Genomic DNA, 15,771 nt, shown 5'->3' on the forward strand with positions numbered 1-15,771 from the left:
CGCAATGCGGAATTAAAGATCTAACGTATAATATATGTATTATAGGTTACTTGCAGATTGTCTTTCTAATTGGGTTACTGATTTAATAATTAATGAGTTAACGGGATTACTAAATTGCATTTGTGTAGATATATACGTAGATCTTTATTCAGCGTTAAAGTAAATCGTATTTAGTACACCTCGATAAAAAAATACGATTTCTTTAATTTCCAGCCTTTATATATTTAAGTTTCTATATATCTATGTTTATACACACATACATATGTTTAGTATATAAATATTTGAAGACCTTAAAGTCTTGCGTGAGTTTAATTTTTAAACGACTACCAACGTTGAAACCATTGCAATCTACACATAATGAATATGTCTACTAGCTGTAATGCTGTAGTTCTGGCCAATATATTATGTGTTATTAATATACGCGTGCTCAAGTTTACCATACTCTTTGTAATAAATCGCGCTGCAATCATAAAAGTTTTTCTATCTTGGGGAATGTGATTTCTCCTGGTGTCTCTTCGGAATTTCTCCATTGTTCTCCTTTTTGGCTTCGGTTGTAGAATACGTTATTGGTGTTGTTCATCTTAATATTAGTGTTCCATCACAGCACGGTTTCCATTTCGGCAATTTCCGTTCTCGGCCTGCACAAAACGCAATGGTATCATTTATTAATCCCTCTGTCACGTCATACAAAACAGGGTCATAGCAGTTATGCCACTTGTTTCGTGGATGTCAGATGTCGGATGGCTATTTAATAGCCTATGATTTATGTACCCTATCGTTTCACGAGTTCGAAGTACACCTAAATTAAGCAAAAAGCGGAATGGGAATTGAGGGTATTTGTCTGCGAGACTGTAGAAGGAACGGAAGAAAAGGGATAATTACTCTTTCACGTTGGCTAGTTCCCTGGTGAAAGCACAAATCAACAAAAAAAAAACGACGTTTCATTTTAGTTTTGTTATACTTCTAATATAGGACGAGAAACGCTAGAACGTATTTCTTTCTGTTTAAAGATATATTTACAAGGCTATATTTAAAGATTGTATTGATCTTTGAAAAAGTAGAAATAGTGTATTTCCTTGAAAAGCATTTAGAGTAAAACTAATTTGTATAATGTATTACAAATATGGTACAAAATTTTCTTATTTCAGTTTTTCTTTTTAATTTAACTGAAATAATTAATATATATGAAAAACCCTCATATACAATTCATTGTACATCTTTGTACAAGTTATAGATAAAACAGTAAACATTGTGAATTTGTATTATGTTTGAAGAAAAATATGATGTTAGAAGAAATTTAGTAATTTCATACAAATAAAAAAACATAAACGTATTTTGTTGTAGAAAATAACTTCATTGCTATTCGTTTAAAATACAAAAATAAAGGAATTTAATTTGCTTAGGTTTTTTATTTATTAAGAAATAATGATTTAAATTGGTAGTCTGTATTTTCATAAATTTAAAGATTTTATGTTTATATAACGAATTATAAATAATAATAGATTCATTTTTGGTATACTTTTGTAAAAATATAGAAAATTTCCAAAAAAAATCATATATGGTTATAATTTATGTTTGCTAGTAATATTATTTCTTTAAATTCTCTGTATTAATAATACAATTGCTTCATAGAAAACTATGCAAAAACAATGGAAATTCTGTATAAAAAAACAGGAAGTGTTTTGTGGCAATTGTCATGAAAATAGAGGTAGAAATATTAATTAAAGAGGAAAACGTGCAGTGTACATTTGCAGTAATGGAAATGTTCTCGAAATAAACTCTAGTATTCCCATTGTCGAATATAATGGAAACGCACCCTCCCACAATGAAGTGGACATCTTTGGTGTGATTTAAATTTGAAATACGTGCCGCAATCCACAACAAGTCCCGATTCAAACAATAATTTGAAGCGGTCATAATGCGGAAACGGATGCAAATGAGATGTCGGCAAAATGCTATTACAACAATACGGACATTTATATTAAACTAGAATATCTTCAGTGTTCTATTCTATTCAGTTCCAATTCAAGTAACCAGACCATTGACTTAATTTTACTTTTATTAAGTATTTCGTCTACTGTATTATGTTATTCCTTCGTTTTATTCATGTCAAGAACAAACATATTTGATGCTGATAGGAACTTGTTAAAACAACAGCTTTTTAGACATTTAGTTCAATTACATTCAGGTAACTTATACTTTTGAACTATATTATTTAAATAATTATAGTAAATAAGAGTACTTTAGAAGGGTATAACGACATATTTCATACTTTTATTTACGACAGCGTCAGAAAGTAAAATATTTAATTGCTAACTGCTAGAAGATAACAACTGCATCTACGATGAGCTTTGTCATAAAATTTATAGCATCAATTAAATTTACGTTAAGACAACCTACGTTGGTTACCAAATTCGGTAACTATTCCTTAATAAAAATCAGGGCATAAAATGATTTGAATCCAATTACGAGAATTCCTTTTGTTTTACTTTCAATTTCAAATTCGAATTATCGATCAGCCGACATTTTCGCATCCACTTAGCAATTGTGTAGAAAGAATAATACAATCAGGAAGGAAAGGCACGGTAGCGTAAAGAGTTTCAAAGGAAAATTGCATTAGACGGAGGAGTGGAAGCTGAGGGTAAAGCACGAGATAAAACGCTTTGTAGATGGAGTAGAATGGAATGGGTATAGAAATTAAATTTATGTAAAATCCAACATCTGCATCCCGATTGTAGTAATAGAAATACAGGCGGAAATGCCGTTGCAAATACTTACTCGAGATCCAAGTTGATAGCGCCATGGTCAGGTTTGAAGCCCCTCAGTCTAGCCCTGGCTTGTTCCCCAGAAACGATTACGCTGCAATTATCAAAATAACTTCGCATTGGTCAGGTTATCGTGGTGATTATGTCTAATTAACAATTATCTGCATTCTATTTATAGTAGTAATTAACAGTAACATCCCATCTAAACGCGTTCATCTCACAATTTGCATAACTATATCTAATTGTATCAATCGATAGAGTATTGCATTAATTTGTGATTCATACTAATTAATAACCATCCTCGTCAGACATAAATGATTATGGCATCCATTTAAAGTACACATCTATTACTGATATATTAACTTTCTTTTTTTTTTATTTGTAATAACTAACATTTTTCAGATCATTCATTAATATTATACAATTTTATATAAAAAATAAATACATAGCTTTTCATTATGGTCAAAAATAATATAATTATATTATTATTTGTTGTGCTACTAAAGATAAATTTAATACCAATAACTTTGATTCTTTCATACATAAGATTACATCATTATGACAATTTTAATTAAGCTGTAAATCTTTATTTTCACAGTATATCTTCTACAAAAATATATTAAATATTCATCAATTTTTAATTTTAAATTTATATTAATTTATTACGTAACAGTAACGTAAATAAATGTCTCCAGAATCGTTGAAAACCCTTTTGTTGATTTACGTCTTTGCATTTGTTTATTGGATTTTTATAGTAAATATGTTATATAATAAATTTCAATGTATTGCTAAAACAATATTTCTATTTTAGTTTAGTTTGTGTTCGGTTATAGTCTAATGTAATTAGGATTAATTTTAGATACAATTCCGTTAATTTAATTATAATTAAGCTTAAGTGATAACAATAATAGTATACGATGCATCTAAAATTATTGTTATTGCTCTTTCCTCTTCAAAATCATTATTGTAATTTGAGAAAAATGTGTATTTAAATAAACAAATTTAGTAGATAGCAACTTATAAGAAGGTATTTTTTTTAATTATTATATAAGTTACAATAATTTTCCAGATAAATAAAAAAAAAATGATATATATATTTTCAAACTTAATCAGTTTCTAGTTGACAAAGTTTTCGTCCCTGGTGGTGAAACTTATTTTTTCTTTTTTCCAAATATTTTAAGTGTGGTTCGTTTTCGAAGTTTACTAAAAGTTTTATACTACTTTTGAACACCCGAGAGTGCTTTTCTTGTTTGCTATTTAAAAAAAAAAGAACAGATGAAATTAGTGCAACTAAATTGTTAATTAAACACGCTACCAGTTTTTTCTTTGCACACCTATACACAAAGCTTTGAAGTCAACTCATTCCTTATTACTAATTTGCATATTTCTCTTTCCAGACATCAAAGAAAAATGTGAACGTGTATAAAGATGTATCATCAAATTACTTAATGAAAGAAATAGAAATATTTGTTTCTTTTTTAGCACAAATGGGATTTTTTTGACTGTACTTATTTATAAAATAAATTATTTGAATTATATTCAAATAAATATTTAAAAAAACTGTCATATCTGTTATACTTTTATACAGAATAATGTTTTATCTGACGATGATTAATATACGAATATTTATCAACTAATAATAAGCTATGTATTTATTTTTATTCTAGTAGCGGTATTAAAAATAGAATTTATATAATGCTAACATTTATATGCGGTATAGACATTTACACTAAACACAACATTGAGTATTTTTGCCAATATTATCACTTTACCAAAAAGTGATTACTCTAAATAAAATATAGTGTTTCTTATATTAATGTAAATAATGTTACTATTTCATTATCCTGCATCATCTCTGAAAACTGTGTTACCTTTGTCAATCATTCACATTTCAAATTCTCTTTATTAGGATAACAACCTTTGAAGTTTGTCTCGTAAAAGGCAGACATCATCTGATAATAATCATTTATATGAGCTATTGGAAGGGCAATTACCCCGTACCGGCAATTAAATTGTTAGTTGTTCCTTCTATTCAAAGGGCGCTACGAACTTTCACCAATAAACTTTCATGTGAATTTCACGACTTCAGTTCGAGTCACGACTACGAATTTGTATTACCTACTTTCTGTCAAATTAACAAATTCGTGTAAAATGTTGTTCGAATTATAGTTTAAGTAAAAATAAAAATAAAAATGCTCAAATTTTTATTTTATTTTCTTGAGGTGATCAAAATAAAACACTTTTCGAATCTGCAATTTTCTAAGCCTTCATAATAAATTAACTACTTTAATCTTTAATCATCATAATATAATATTCTTGTTACATTATTAATTTAATAATTACAAAAATTTTAATCATTTGTACTCATTTTCTGGTAATATTAACCTAATGCGGTCTTATTTTATTTTCACTAGAATGCACAGTAGGTCCAATTTTATTTTTCGCAAAATTGCGTAAACACAACAATGCGTTTGTTGTTGCGACTACCGTTAGACTACCGTTTCTCAAAGTTTTTGGTCCGCGACCACCTTTTGCACTTAAAAAAATTAAAGGACCCCCGAAGAATGGGTATGTGTAGAAAAATGTAGAAAAACATACCGTCCAGTCTGTCATCAATATTTCTGCGACCGCCCAAGTCGCAACCGACACTTTGAAAATCACTTGTCTAACAGAACCCTTGATGATATACCAGGAAATAAAAAAAGTTAAATTTTTAGCATGGAAGTCTCAATGTCGGGGCTGCCACGGCACAGGACCACAAAGGGTTAAAGAAAGTTCACACAACAATTGTAATAAATAATTTTGTTATTAATATTGTATCTGTCGTTAGTACATAAAAATATATAAAGAAAATAAAAAAAAACATGCAATTGAATAATTAAATACAATCATGCAAGTTCACTATTAATCGTGTGTTGTGTTACGTAATTACGTGATAATATTGGCAAAGGGATCAAACTACCACATTCCTGAATTAGACACCTAAGCCATGAACTTACTCAGGTGAACCAGCAGAACCCAGACAGGACGTAAGACAGTTGCTGCGTCGTTGACGCCTACCCATACATAACAAATTACATGTCGAGGGGGGTTGGTTGGTTTGGGGTTGGTGAGTGCTAACTATTTGTCAATACTACGGGAGGATCCACAAATTGTAACAGGCAGTAAGTAATCTCGACAAAACGTGGGAAGAGGCCAATTATGATCAAATTCAATATTCCAATAAAATGAGTCAATTAGCATAACGGAAAATAAATAATAAAACACAGTAGAAAAACTAAATTTTGATGTCCATCAGTGAAATTTTACATAAAAATATTATATATGTATAGTTATCAATTATAATTTCTGTAATTTTATTTAGGATTTTTTAATATTAAGTTTTTTGCTTTCGAAGTTAATACTCGGTTTAATCTTGCATTAGTTATGATCCTTTATTGTTAATGATTATTATTTTATATTGCAATTTCATTATTAATTAATTCACAATAATTATTATTATGTCTGTATAACCATTACATAACTTCTATTTAGTTTTTACGTTCAAATTTGCTGTATTATACTTAGAAATTTTGAACAATATATTATTAGGGTGTTTCCTAATATGAATAGTAAGTAAATGTGCATTGAAATTTGTTACTCCTGCATATAGTTTTTATTTTAAGAAAAAAAAAATAGTTGCGAGTTATCAAACTTTTCTTTCTGTTAATAAATTTTACAAAATATCAAATGTGAAATCTCCTATTAAAATTATAAGATAATTAATTATTTATTTTATATTTTGATTCATTTGTATACTATTATTTGTTACAAAATTGTGAGAACATTATTATATTTTTTACTCAATTTAATATATATATATATATATATATTTATGCACTACCAGTAAATATATATTTAGGTTAAGTTAAGTCTTTATAATAAAATGATTTAGTTAATGTTTCTTAATACAATATATAGAATGAACGATAATTAGTCTGTTTCAAAAGTTAATTGTATTAATTAATGGATAAACTTACAGAAACTGTGTAAGCCTTACACTGTAAGGTAACGATATACTATAATTTGTGTTAGTGAACTACGTAATTCAAAAATATCCAAATAAAAAATCTGGTTTGGTAAAAATGTCTTTTTTATGCAAAATTTCACGATATGTCATTCCCTCATGCGCCGTGCTTCGATTGTATATAATAGTAATGTGTGTTGAAGGATTAATGTACAAGAATGAAGAGCATCAGAGACTTACCGTTTACAGGCCGGAGGTGGTTTAATTCCATTTGCTTCAAGTTCTTTCTCGAGCTGTTTGCACCTCATTTGAGACAAATCCAATTCTCGCTTTACTTTCCAGAGATGAGTATCACAGATTGGATCTCTGCAGCGATGATTCCGCAGAATGTCCTGCGCTTCGTAGACGGCACCCCGGAAGGTCAAGCTCTTGCCCATCGATAAGCTGATAAGCGCACAGCAGCCGCCGCGATCCGTTTTCGCCAAATGCTTCCGCACGTATTTGAAGTACAGATATTCCAGAAGAAGTAGAAGCGCTGCCAGAAGGATACCGGCCATGAGGAGGAGGAAAGCGGATAAGAATTGTTCGAGGGCCAGGGGATCGGAAGTTTTTATCTCTTGTTTTCCCGGTTTGCAAGTGCCGGTCATCCAGTATCTGCGCAACCTCTCCAGATCGCCGTTTTCCCGGAAGTCCAACATCTTCTTGTTGAACATCTTCAGATATTTCGAGTTCCGCGGGAACGCCAATCCATATCCGGTCATTGCGTACCATGAACCGACAGTCAATAATCGGCAATCCTCGTCCTGTGCGGTCAAATAATCCAAAACTGTTCCGTCGTATATGAAAGCATCCATGTCACCATTCAGAACTGCATTAACTCCCTCTTGAACAGTGGATTTGTTATAGGTCTTCATGTAAGCGTGCATGTCTTTGAAGTACTTGGAAATTGTGGAATCAGTGTGTGACCATGGAATGGTACCAAATTTAAAAAGAGGCTTGTGAGAGAAAGGCTTGCATAAACGATGGTCGTCCAGTCCTGAAAAATAAATAAAAAACGAGAAACGAAATTAAATAATTGCGAAGCACCTTGTATATGTTCAATAGATTTATAGAGAATGTTTTTGAAGTGAAAATACTGCTGGTTGATATATGAGTCAAGTACATTACCCGGTCATAATTTAGAGCTTCTCTATATTTTTACAACCACCTATTATTCTTTTGACTAAACCAGTATTTTCTTTTTGTTTTGACTGCCGTTCTTATGCTTACTTACGGTCATAAGATGTCAAGTACTAACATCTATCTTGGTTTTAATTTACTTACATTTATAACTGCCGAAACAGATAATACACTCAGGACATAGTACATGGTAATATGGCTAAAAGTTTCTGGATGAAGGCCAATAATGAATATTTTTATTTCTGCACAAATATAATAACAAATAACTGAATAAATAAATATATCTCCTAGAGGGAGGTAGCCGGCGAAAGAAAGAAAAAATAAATAAAAAGAAATATATTTTTTTTTTCAAGACCTTGTATAATATGAATAGGAGTAAAAGTTTTAATGGAATTTATTAAGTATTCAGAGAATGTGAGTTAAAATGGTTTGAGTTGTGAATTTCGAGAAAAATTACTTAAAGAAATTAAGAGAGATTTTCATAATCTTTGATTTTGGAAATAGGGGACTTATTCGAAGTTTGACCTACATCTAAATGTAGGAATAAATTGAAACATTTTACAATTCATGTTCATTCTCCGCTTGAATATTCAAATATAATCCTCTTACAATGTCGCTAAATCTTCCCCAATTAGGCAACTCGCATACATTTAGATGAGGAGTGGATAAAAGTGAAAATATGGAAATAGTTTGTCACCTGCAAACTCGTAAAATTCCTCGCGGGTTATCATGAAGGCGGCGAGGTTGGCAGTGTAGATGGCAAGGAAGACGACGGCGAAGAGTGCCCAGACGTTGGTCATGAATCGGGCAGTGAATCCACGGGGTGAGTCTACGTGAACGGCGGCTTGAAACAGAACCGCCCATACCAACCAGTAGGTTCGGAAGAGGGAGAAACGATGGGATGCAGATGGGGTTGCCTGAAACAAACATACGCATAATTGTTAAACATTTAAACTAGATGTGTATGCGTTTGGTGTTACTGAGGAACATAGATTCGATCATCGGCATTCGCATTTCATTTCCGCTTACTACGTAACGTTATTACATTTGGTATAAATTTCAAATATACACAAATATAGTCGATATATTTCGTTACGTTTTGAATAAATACATTATGTTTCATATTTAAATAATCAAGTTTCTATATAACCTAAGTCTTGAATTATTTTTGTAAATATTTACTAGAAAGTTAAGACTATATCGTATATATTTTCTTGTATTTAATAGATATAAATAGAATATAAATAATAATAAATTATTCATGAGTGTTATCAAAAAGTATCAAGATTTTAGGATTCTTAAGTTAACGAATTGAAAATATATATAAAATACGTAGGATAGGATTAGTAATAGGATTATTTTAATAATTGTGTTCAGAGAGATTGAAAAAGTTGAAGTAATGACGTCGTGTTTTTAATCACGATGTTTTACATGTTTATGTAACTAATATTTGGGACACCTTGCGTCAAAGCTTCAAAATTATAAACAATAATTAATATTTATTTCTTACTAGTTAGTATTATCTATAACCTGATTGAAAACTTCAAAAATAAATTGCAAAATGGAAATAAAAAAAATATTATAAATCTGATTTGATCTATCAATAGAACAAATATATTGCGCAGAATTGGAAACATTTTTTAGATTTCATTGAAAAGTAAACAGGAAGGAATTGCATTTCACTTCATTCTAACCTCTACACTTTATACATCAGTAAGTGCAGCGAATCATAATCATATTTATTAAACTGAAATCCACTAACATTTTCAACTATTAAATAAACATAGCGGATTTATTATCGCGATTTGAAATTATAGAAATTAAATTGAACAATATTAATATATGTTAAATAGTTTCATTAAATATTAGCATTCATTAAAATCTATAAATATTTCCTATATGTTATGTATATTGAATTGATGTGAATGCGAAATATATATATCCAGCGCAGTCTTTTGGATTTTGAAATGGGCCCCCCAATGAGTGGAAGGGGTAACTTAAAAAAATGTATGATTTTCAGGCCACATAATTCGCGGGGCCCGGGCATTCGCCATTCACTAGGAATTAAACGTTCTAAATGTCTTACGTGTGTAGTTTCTCAAAAAGATCGCTAGTGTCACGCTGGTTCATAAATGTAGTTGAAGTAATCTACATTTGAAAGCCAGTTAACGGCGCAATTATGTAATCGTTACGTTTCTTCCTTATAAAACACTTTCTAGTTCTTACTTTAATATTTTAAATTGTGTTTCATAGTTTGACACAAAACATACTTTTAATTTTTTCCATTTCATCGTTCAAATATAAGGTCAATAAAGTTTTTCAATACATTTCAATTTATAGAAAAAAATAAAAAAGTATTCTTAAAAACTGTAATATTCTTTAAATACATTAGAATTGTAAAATAACAGCTACAATTAAATTTAAAACTACTAGAATTAAATTTTGTTATTTTTTAGTGAAAATCATATCTATAAATCATTAAAAATTAACAAAATTGCGTATTACAAAATTATTGCATTAATTCGCAATGTGTGATCCATCGACGAATATAATTGTAATGCAGTTTTGATTTCAATCATTATCTACTTTTTTTATTCTAATTCCTGTTCAGAAAGTTAATTAAACGATAATTAAGTTCGGATGTCAGAACAGTTGTTTTGCCGACTAATTATCGCTTTAAAAATCGTTTCCGTTTTGTCATCTTGATTTTTAATTAAAAGCATTTAGCTAAATTATTATGTCTATCGCAAATGTCCTGTCTCTACTTATCTTAATTAAGCAAAGACTTTTTTTGTCTGCAGGGTGGAGATTAAGTTAATTAGACTACAAATGCAAAAGAAAAAAAATCTTCTACGACTTTGATGAAATCGTCATTCACACTAAAGATGTCTTTAAATGCACAACAAACTTTTAATTACGTACTTTGTTAGATATGCTAGTCATTAGGAATAATATATGCGTATTTCTCAGTTTAATTAATTCATATATGAATAAAAAACATTACTATTTAAGTTAACTCTTTGCGACACCAGAAATTCCTAAATTTTTGGACAACTACGTCAACTGAGTTGACATCCGATGGTATGCATTATCAAGATTCATCCTTTGACATACCAACCCAATTAAATGATAATTCCTCTTTTCTGGACATTTCTTAGAAAATTATAATAATGCCCCACTAGGTATGTTCAAAGGTGGTACATTGCAACTAGTTAATGATAAATATTGTCAAGTGTTTTTAAAAGATTTCAAATTAGTTTAATAATTATAGCAACACTTAAGAATGATATTTAGCCTTTGCTTCGTCTTCTTTGATAGTTAATTAAGACGCAATAACGAGGTTAAAATATACGAAGCTTCGGAATACAGTAGTAAATACATAACTTCAGATTATTATGATTGTTATTAAAGCTCGTTTATGATATTCACATACACTCATATTCATGTTTTCGAACATTATGTATTTCCATTGTGCAATGTTATGTTGATGATATTCTAAATCCTAATAATCCACTTAGCATGCACCAAAACAAATGTATATATCGTACATATACACAAATAGAGTGTATACATTATTAATAATTTTTGTTTAAATAATTAAATAAAATAAATACAGCATACCTTTGAATATTTCAAAACAAACTAAATTTTAATTCAATTAAAAAGAAGTAGTACACAAAATTATTTTTTATACATAAAAGATCAGTCTCTTTTTGTACGTATTTATGATATTTTCTAGATTAGTTCGGATTCAAGCAGTCCGGAACTGATTACCCGCAGTATGCTGTACACCGTTACAATAATTAATGTATTTTTTCACTCAATAACGTTTTTTTTATTAAAATAAATATAGTTATTATTTATTATTAAAACAGGATTTGATTATCATTTTTTTCTGAATAACGCACATGTAACGGTTATATTAAAATGAGGTTTTCTGCATTTTATTTTAAATCAATATATTTTCATTTGATTTATTTAATATAATAAAAATCGTTAAATTCATATTTCCTGCATTTTTCGTTAAAAAATAGAGAATTAATAAGAACTATTACAAATATATTATAAAGTTTTATATATAAATAGGAAAAGAAGAAAATATAAAAAGAGCTTACCTGATTTAAAGAGAGCTTCATGTCGAACCCGCTAGGTGACAGCCATTCGAAGAGGAAAATAGTAAACGTTGCAGTCTGTATCGCGACGATTCCAACTAACATCCAAGAGGCGGCATCAAAGGGCTCAAGAAAAGCCGTCGGTGATATAATACCTGTACGCTTTGCCACAATAATAGCGATTCCGGTTTCCATAAAGGGCACGCTAAAATCCACCTGGAAAAAGAGAAAAACGAATGTTAATTAACTTTCGGCTTAATTAGGTAGCTGCAGCTGCGTGGCATCCGAAACCGCGGAAACCGAAAATCCTTCCAATTTAAAAATGATTTAACCATCGACAAAGCGGCAATACTGGAGCTTATATTTTGTGCTTTTTCACTGCCTACATGTGTCTCCGCTTTTTTTTCAATACTACATGTACATGTACTACAATTCGTTATTTCAGCACGTACATTCCAATACACAAAATGTAAATCAAATACGATTGCCAATTAATAGGGCTTATGTAAATATTTTTGTAATTTACTATTTCTCGATTTGTACTAGAATATTTGTTTATTTTATTTTTATGTTTACGTGTAGCGAACACTATTACCATATAAACGTATACATTAAGATTAATTAAAACATTATCTGATATAAAAAAAAGTTCAGTATACTAACTATATAAATATCGACCAAAATAAAGTTTATTTCTTTTTATAGGAATTTCAAGGGATTCATTGGAATTCCCTTAAAATAATACCAACGATTCCAAGTAGATATTTTTATTGGAATTTCAGAGTCCGGGGAAATAGGAATTCAGATAGGAAAATACTGGTTCAGGGTATTCGGTGTACGTATTTAATTACTTTTTTGTTGTAAAAGAATGTTTAATATATATACAAATAATATATACAAAAATATATCAATTTAAATGTATGTCACATGTATATTACATAAATTACTGCCATGTGCATCAATTAATATATGGAGATTTTCCAATTACAGTAAACTAACAGTGACTAACTGTTACTATATCCCATATTTTATGTTAACAGTGCGGACACAGTATGATTAAAGGCACATTTTCTGCGAGATTTATACAAAAATCACTTTTTCGAAAGACTTTGAATGTACATCATTAATGTTTAAGCGCAAATGTTAAAAGTGGCAACACCGTGCGCCGGCAAAAAAAGATTGTTATTCGTTGAGAGTTCGTTGGATATAGTTAAATAGTACTGTGAATTGTAATAAATAAATCAAATAAAATAGTTGTGTGTGTGGTGAGAGTACGAAGGAAGCATTGATCAGATGCCCAGAGTAATCCCTCCAAAGCGTGAGGTTAGGTAATGGGCGTGCCCTGTTTTACTATTTATCCGCGCAACTTCGAAGATTGTCCAGAGGTTGTGTGTGTGATAGCGTACGAAACTGAAGTACGGAAGAAAATATCATTGGGCGGATACTCAAAGTAACAAGGCTTTGTATCTTCCCTATCTTCTACAAAGTTCACCCGCCGAAGAGTGAGGTTAGGTATTCAGAAGATTTGTCGTTTTATGCATCGCTTTATCTTTACTCGCGTAACTTAGTTCTATTACAAAGGTTTTGTGTGTGTAGTAAACTTAGATAAGTAAAGTACAAGGAAACTATTTTTGGTTGTACCTAGAGTAATTCCTCCGAAAATAGGTTAGGTACTAATAATATCTAGTTGTGTAAACCTATTACCCACGAAACTTGGTTCTTATACAAAGGTTGTGTGTGTATTAAACATAAAGAAGTAATGTCACAATGAAAATTAGGATTTGGACTGCATTTAGAGTAATCCCTCCAAAGAGTGAGGTAAGATATTAAGTATACCTGGTTAGACTTACCTGCACAACTTGGAATTGAGGTTATGTATGTGGCAATAGAACAATCATTTGAAAATTTGAGGAGCTGCGAATTAAAAACTACTCGAAGGAGACTTCGAAGAAAGTTAGCATAATTCATATGCTAATAAATTGAAGCTCATGTGGACCTTGAGTTGCATATTGAAAAGGCAATAATTTGGATTGATGAATTGACACAACCCATATGGATATAGCAAAGAAGATGGAACCGGATGAAAAGGTAAATACATATTTAAATGAACATGAAGAACTTTTGGAAATGATATTATATACAGCTGTAGGAAAAGCAAGATCTAAATTGATGGCTGATAATGATTTGAGGCAGTCACCACAAACTAGTAGAAAGTGTTGTTCAGTATTTGAAATGAATGATCAATGCCAATAAATAAAAAGGGTTAATGAAATTGAGGAAGTGCAAACTCCTATTGGATGGGAATATACCCAAGATGGATGAAAGCAACCATTTCAAAGAGTCACTTGTACTTCCAGAAGAACATTATGTGTTAGAGAACACAATTGGTTATTACAATGATAGCTATAGAAGTAAATCTCAAGACAAATAAAGAGATAGTGTTGAATCAAAAGAGATTTCTGATAAGACACTCATTTATGTCGACGAACGACAGGAGGATTTCGCCGAAATAAAAGAAGAATGGAAATCGGAGGTAGAGGTAGTGAAATACCAGTTGATGTCATCAAGTATATAAGATCGACATGGACCAGATTGTTATTAAGTTTGTAAAGTGGTAAAATAGGCAACGCTGCAAGTGCGCTCCACGTTGAAACTATGTTTCCAAAATTCGGGGAGACCGCAGCGAACCGCGAAAGAAGACGGTTGAGGTCTCCAGTTAAGAAGATTTAAAATATATATTTATAAGCTCCAATAGGACGGTGTTGGTGCTCTAGAGAAGGAGAAGAAGTGTGCTGATCTGATGAAGTAGCTATAAGAGTTCTTCCTCTCGATAAAAGGAATTGGCGCCCTGAACCTTCCCACGTCACGGACTCACGCCCTAGCCGGCTAAAGATTTGTATATCTTGTTTTTTTTTTATGTACACGAGCGCTATCGTGTTACATTTTTGGCGACCAACGTGGGGCGACGCTAGGCGTCGGATCAAAAGTGTAGTTAAAAGAAGATTAAAGGACGTGAGGAAGAATAGATAAATTTTAATTAAAAGGTACGATTTTTGAGAAGATTTTATTTATCGTTGGTACGGTTTTTTCAGAACGATAATCATTAATTTTTTTTTGTTGTTGCTTATCAGTTTCAATTCAGTTTATTCGAATTTGAAGACATTTTTTCTACATTAGTTATTTTCAATTTAGTTTAGTTTTGATATAAATTTAAATATAAATATGGATGTACAAAGACTCTTGAAAGATGAATGCATAGATGCAATTAACGGTGCGCGGTGCAAGAGTTTTCGACCACTCAACGCACAATCAGTTGAAGAGTAGACTTCAACACCTCTTCTATTGCATGAAACTTGGGAGGTACAAAGTCCCATAACGGCGGTGTCTTACGACGGGAACAAGGAGATTGCAGCCTGTAAGCGGAAGATTGAATTTTTGGCAAAATTGGTAGAGCGTTTTCATGGGTCATATGAGTCAATCTTGGCACAGTGGATTGAAACGAAGTTGATCCATTTAAATTGCCGTTTGGTAAGGTTTCCTGAAGAATTGAAATCGAAGGCAAAGGAGTACAAAATAAAACTGGATGAATTGGAAGAAGCGACGTGGATTAAATGTGAGCAATTTGAAAATGATGAAGGAAAATCTTATGTTCATCCACTAACCGAGGAAGAAAGGGATATTATTATGGATATAATATACAATATAGAGG

The 15,771-nt window shown here is 30.8% G+C and overlaps 1 protein-coding gene across 1 annotated transcript; it reads right to left on the minus strand.

Moving 5' to 3' along the window:
- Nucleotides 1-278: 278 nt before the first annotated feature.
- On the minus strand, nt 279-15,531 carry LOC108556967 (glutamate receptor ionotropic, NMDA 2D-like). The gene is made up of 7 exons (XM_017913325.1): nt 15,370-15,531; nt 12,066-12,278; nt 8,648-8,867; nt 7,012-7,807; nt 5,765-5,821; nt 2,779-2,859; nt 279-638 (listed from the first exon to the last, which is right to left on the minus strand). Exons 1-7 carry the CDS (start codon nt 15,529-15,531, stop codon nt 599-601), a joined length of 1,569 nt encoding a protein of 522 aa, XP_017768814.1. The 3' UTR covers nt 279-598.
- Between the last annotated feature and the right edge of the window lie 240 nt (nt 15,532-15,771).

The sequence above is a fragment of the Nicrophorus vespilloides genome, unplaced genomic scaffold (assembly GCF_001412225.1).
Source record: "Nicrophorus vespilloides isolate i.1.1-1 unplaced genomic scaffold, Nicve_v1.0, whole genome shotgun sequence".
Lineage (NCBI taxonomy): Eukaryota > Metazoa > Arthropoda > Insecta > Coleoptera > Silphidae > Nicrophorus > Nicrophorus vespilloides.

Excerpts from the sequence above, each read along its gene's own strand:
- LOC108556967 (XM_017913325.1), bottom strand. The coding sequence starts at position 15,531 with ATGACCCATGAAAACGCTCTACCAATTTTGCCAAAAATTCAATCTTCC. Across the intron at positions 5,822-7,011 it reads CCACCTCCGGCCTGTAAACG|GCGTCAACGACGCAGCAACT; the intron begins GTAAGTCTCTGA and ends ATGTATGGGTAG. Across the intron at positions 2,860-5,764 it reads GGTTCTGCTGGTTCACCTGA|CGTAATCGTTTCTGGGGAAC; the intron begins GTAAGTTCATGG and ends TGATAATTGCAG.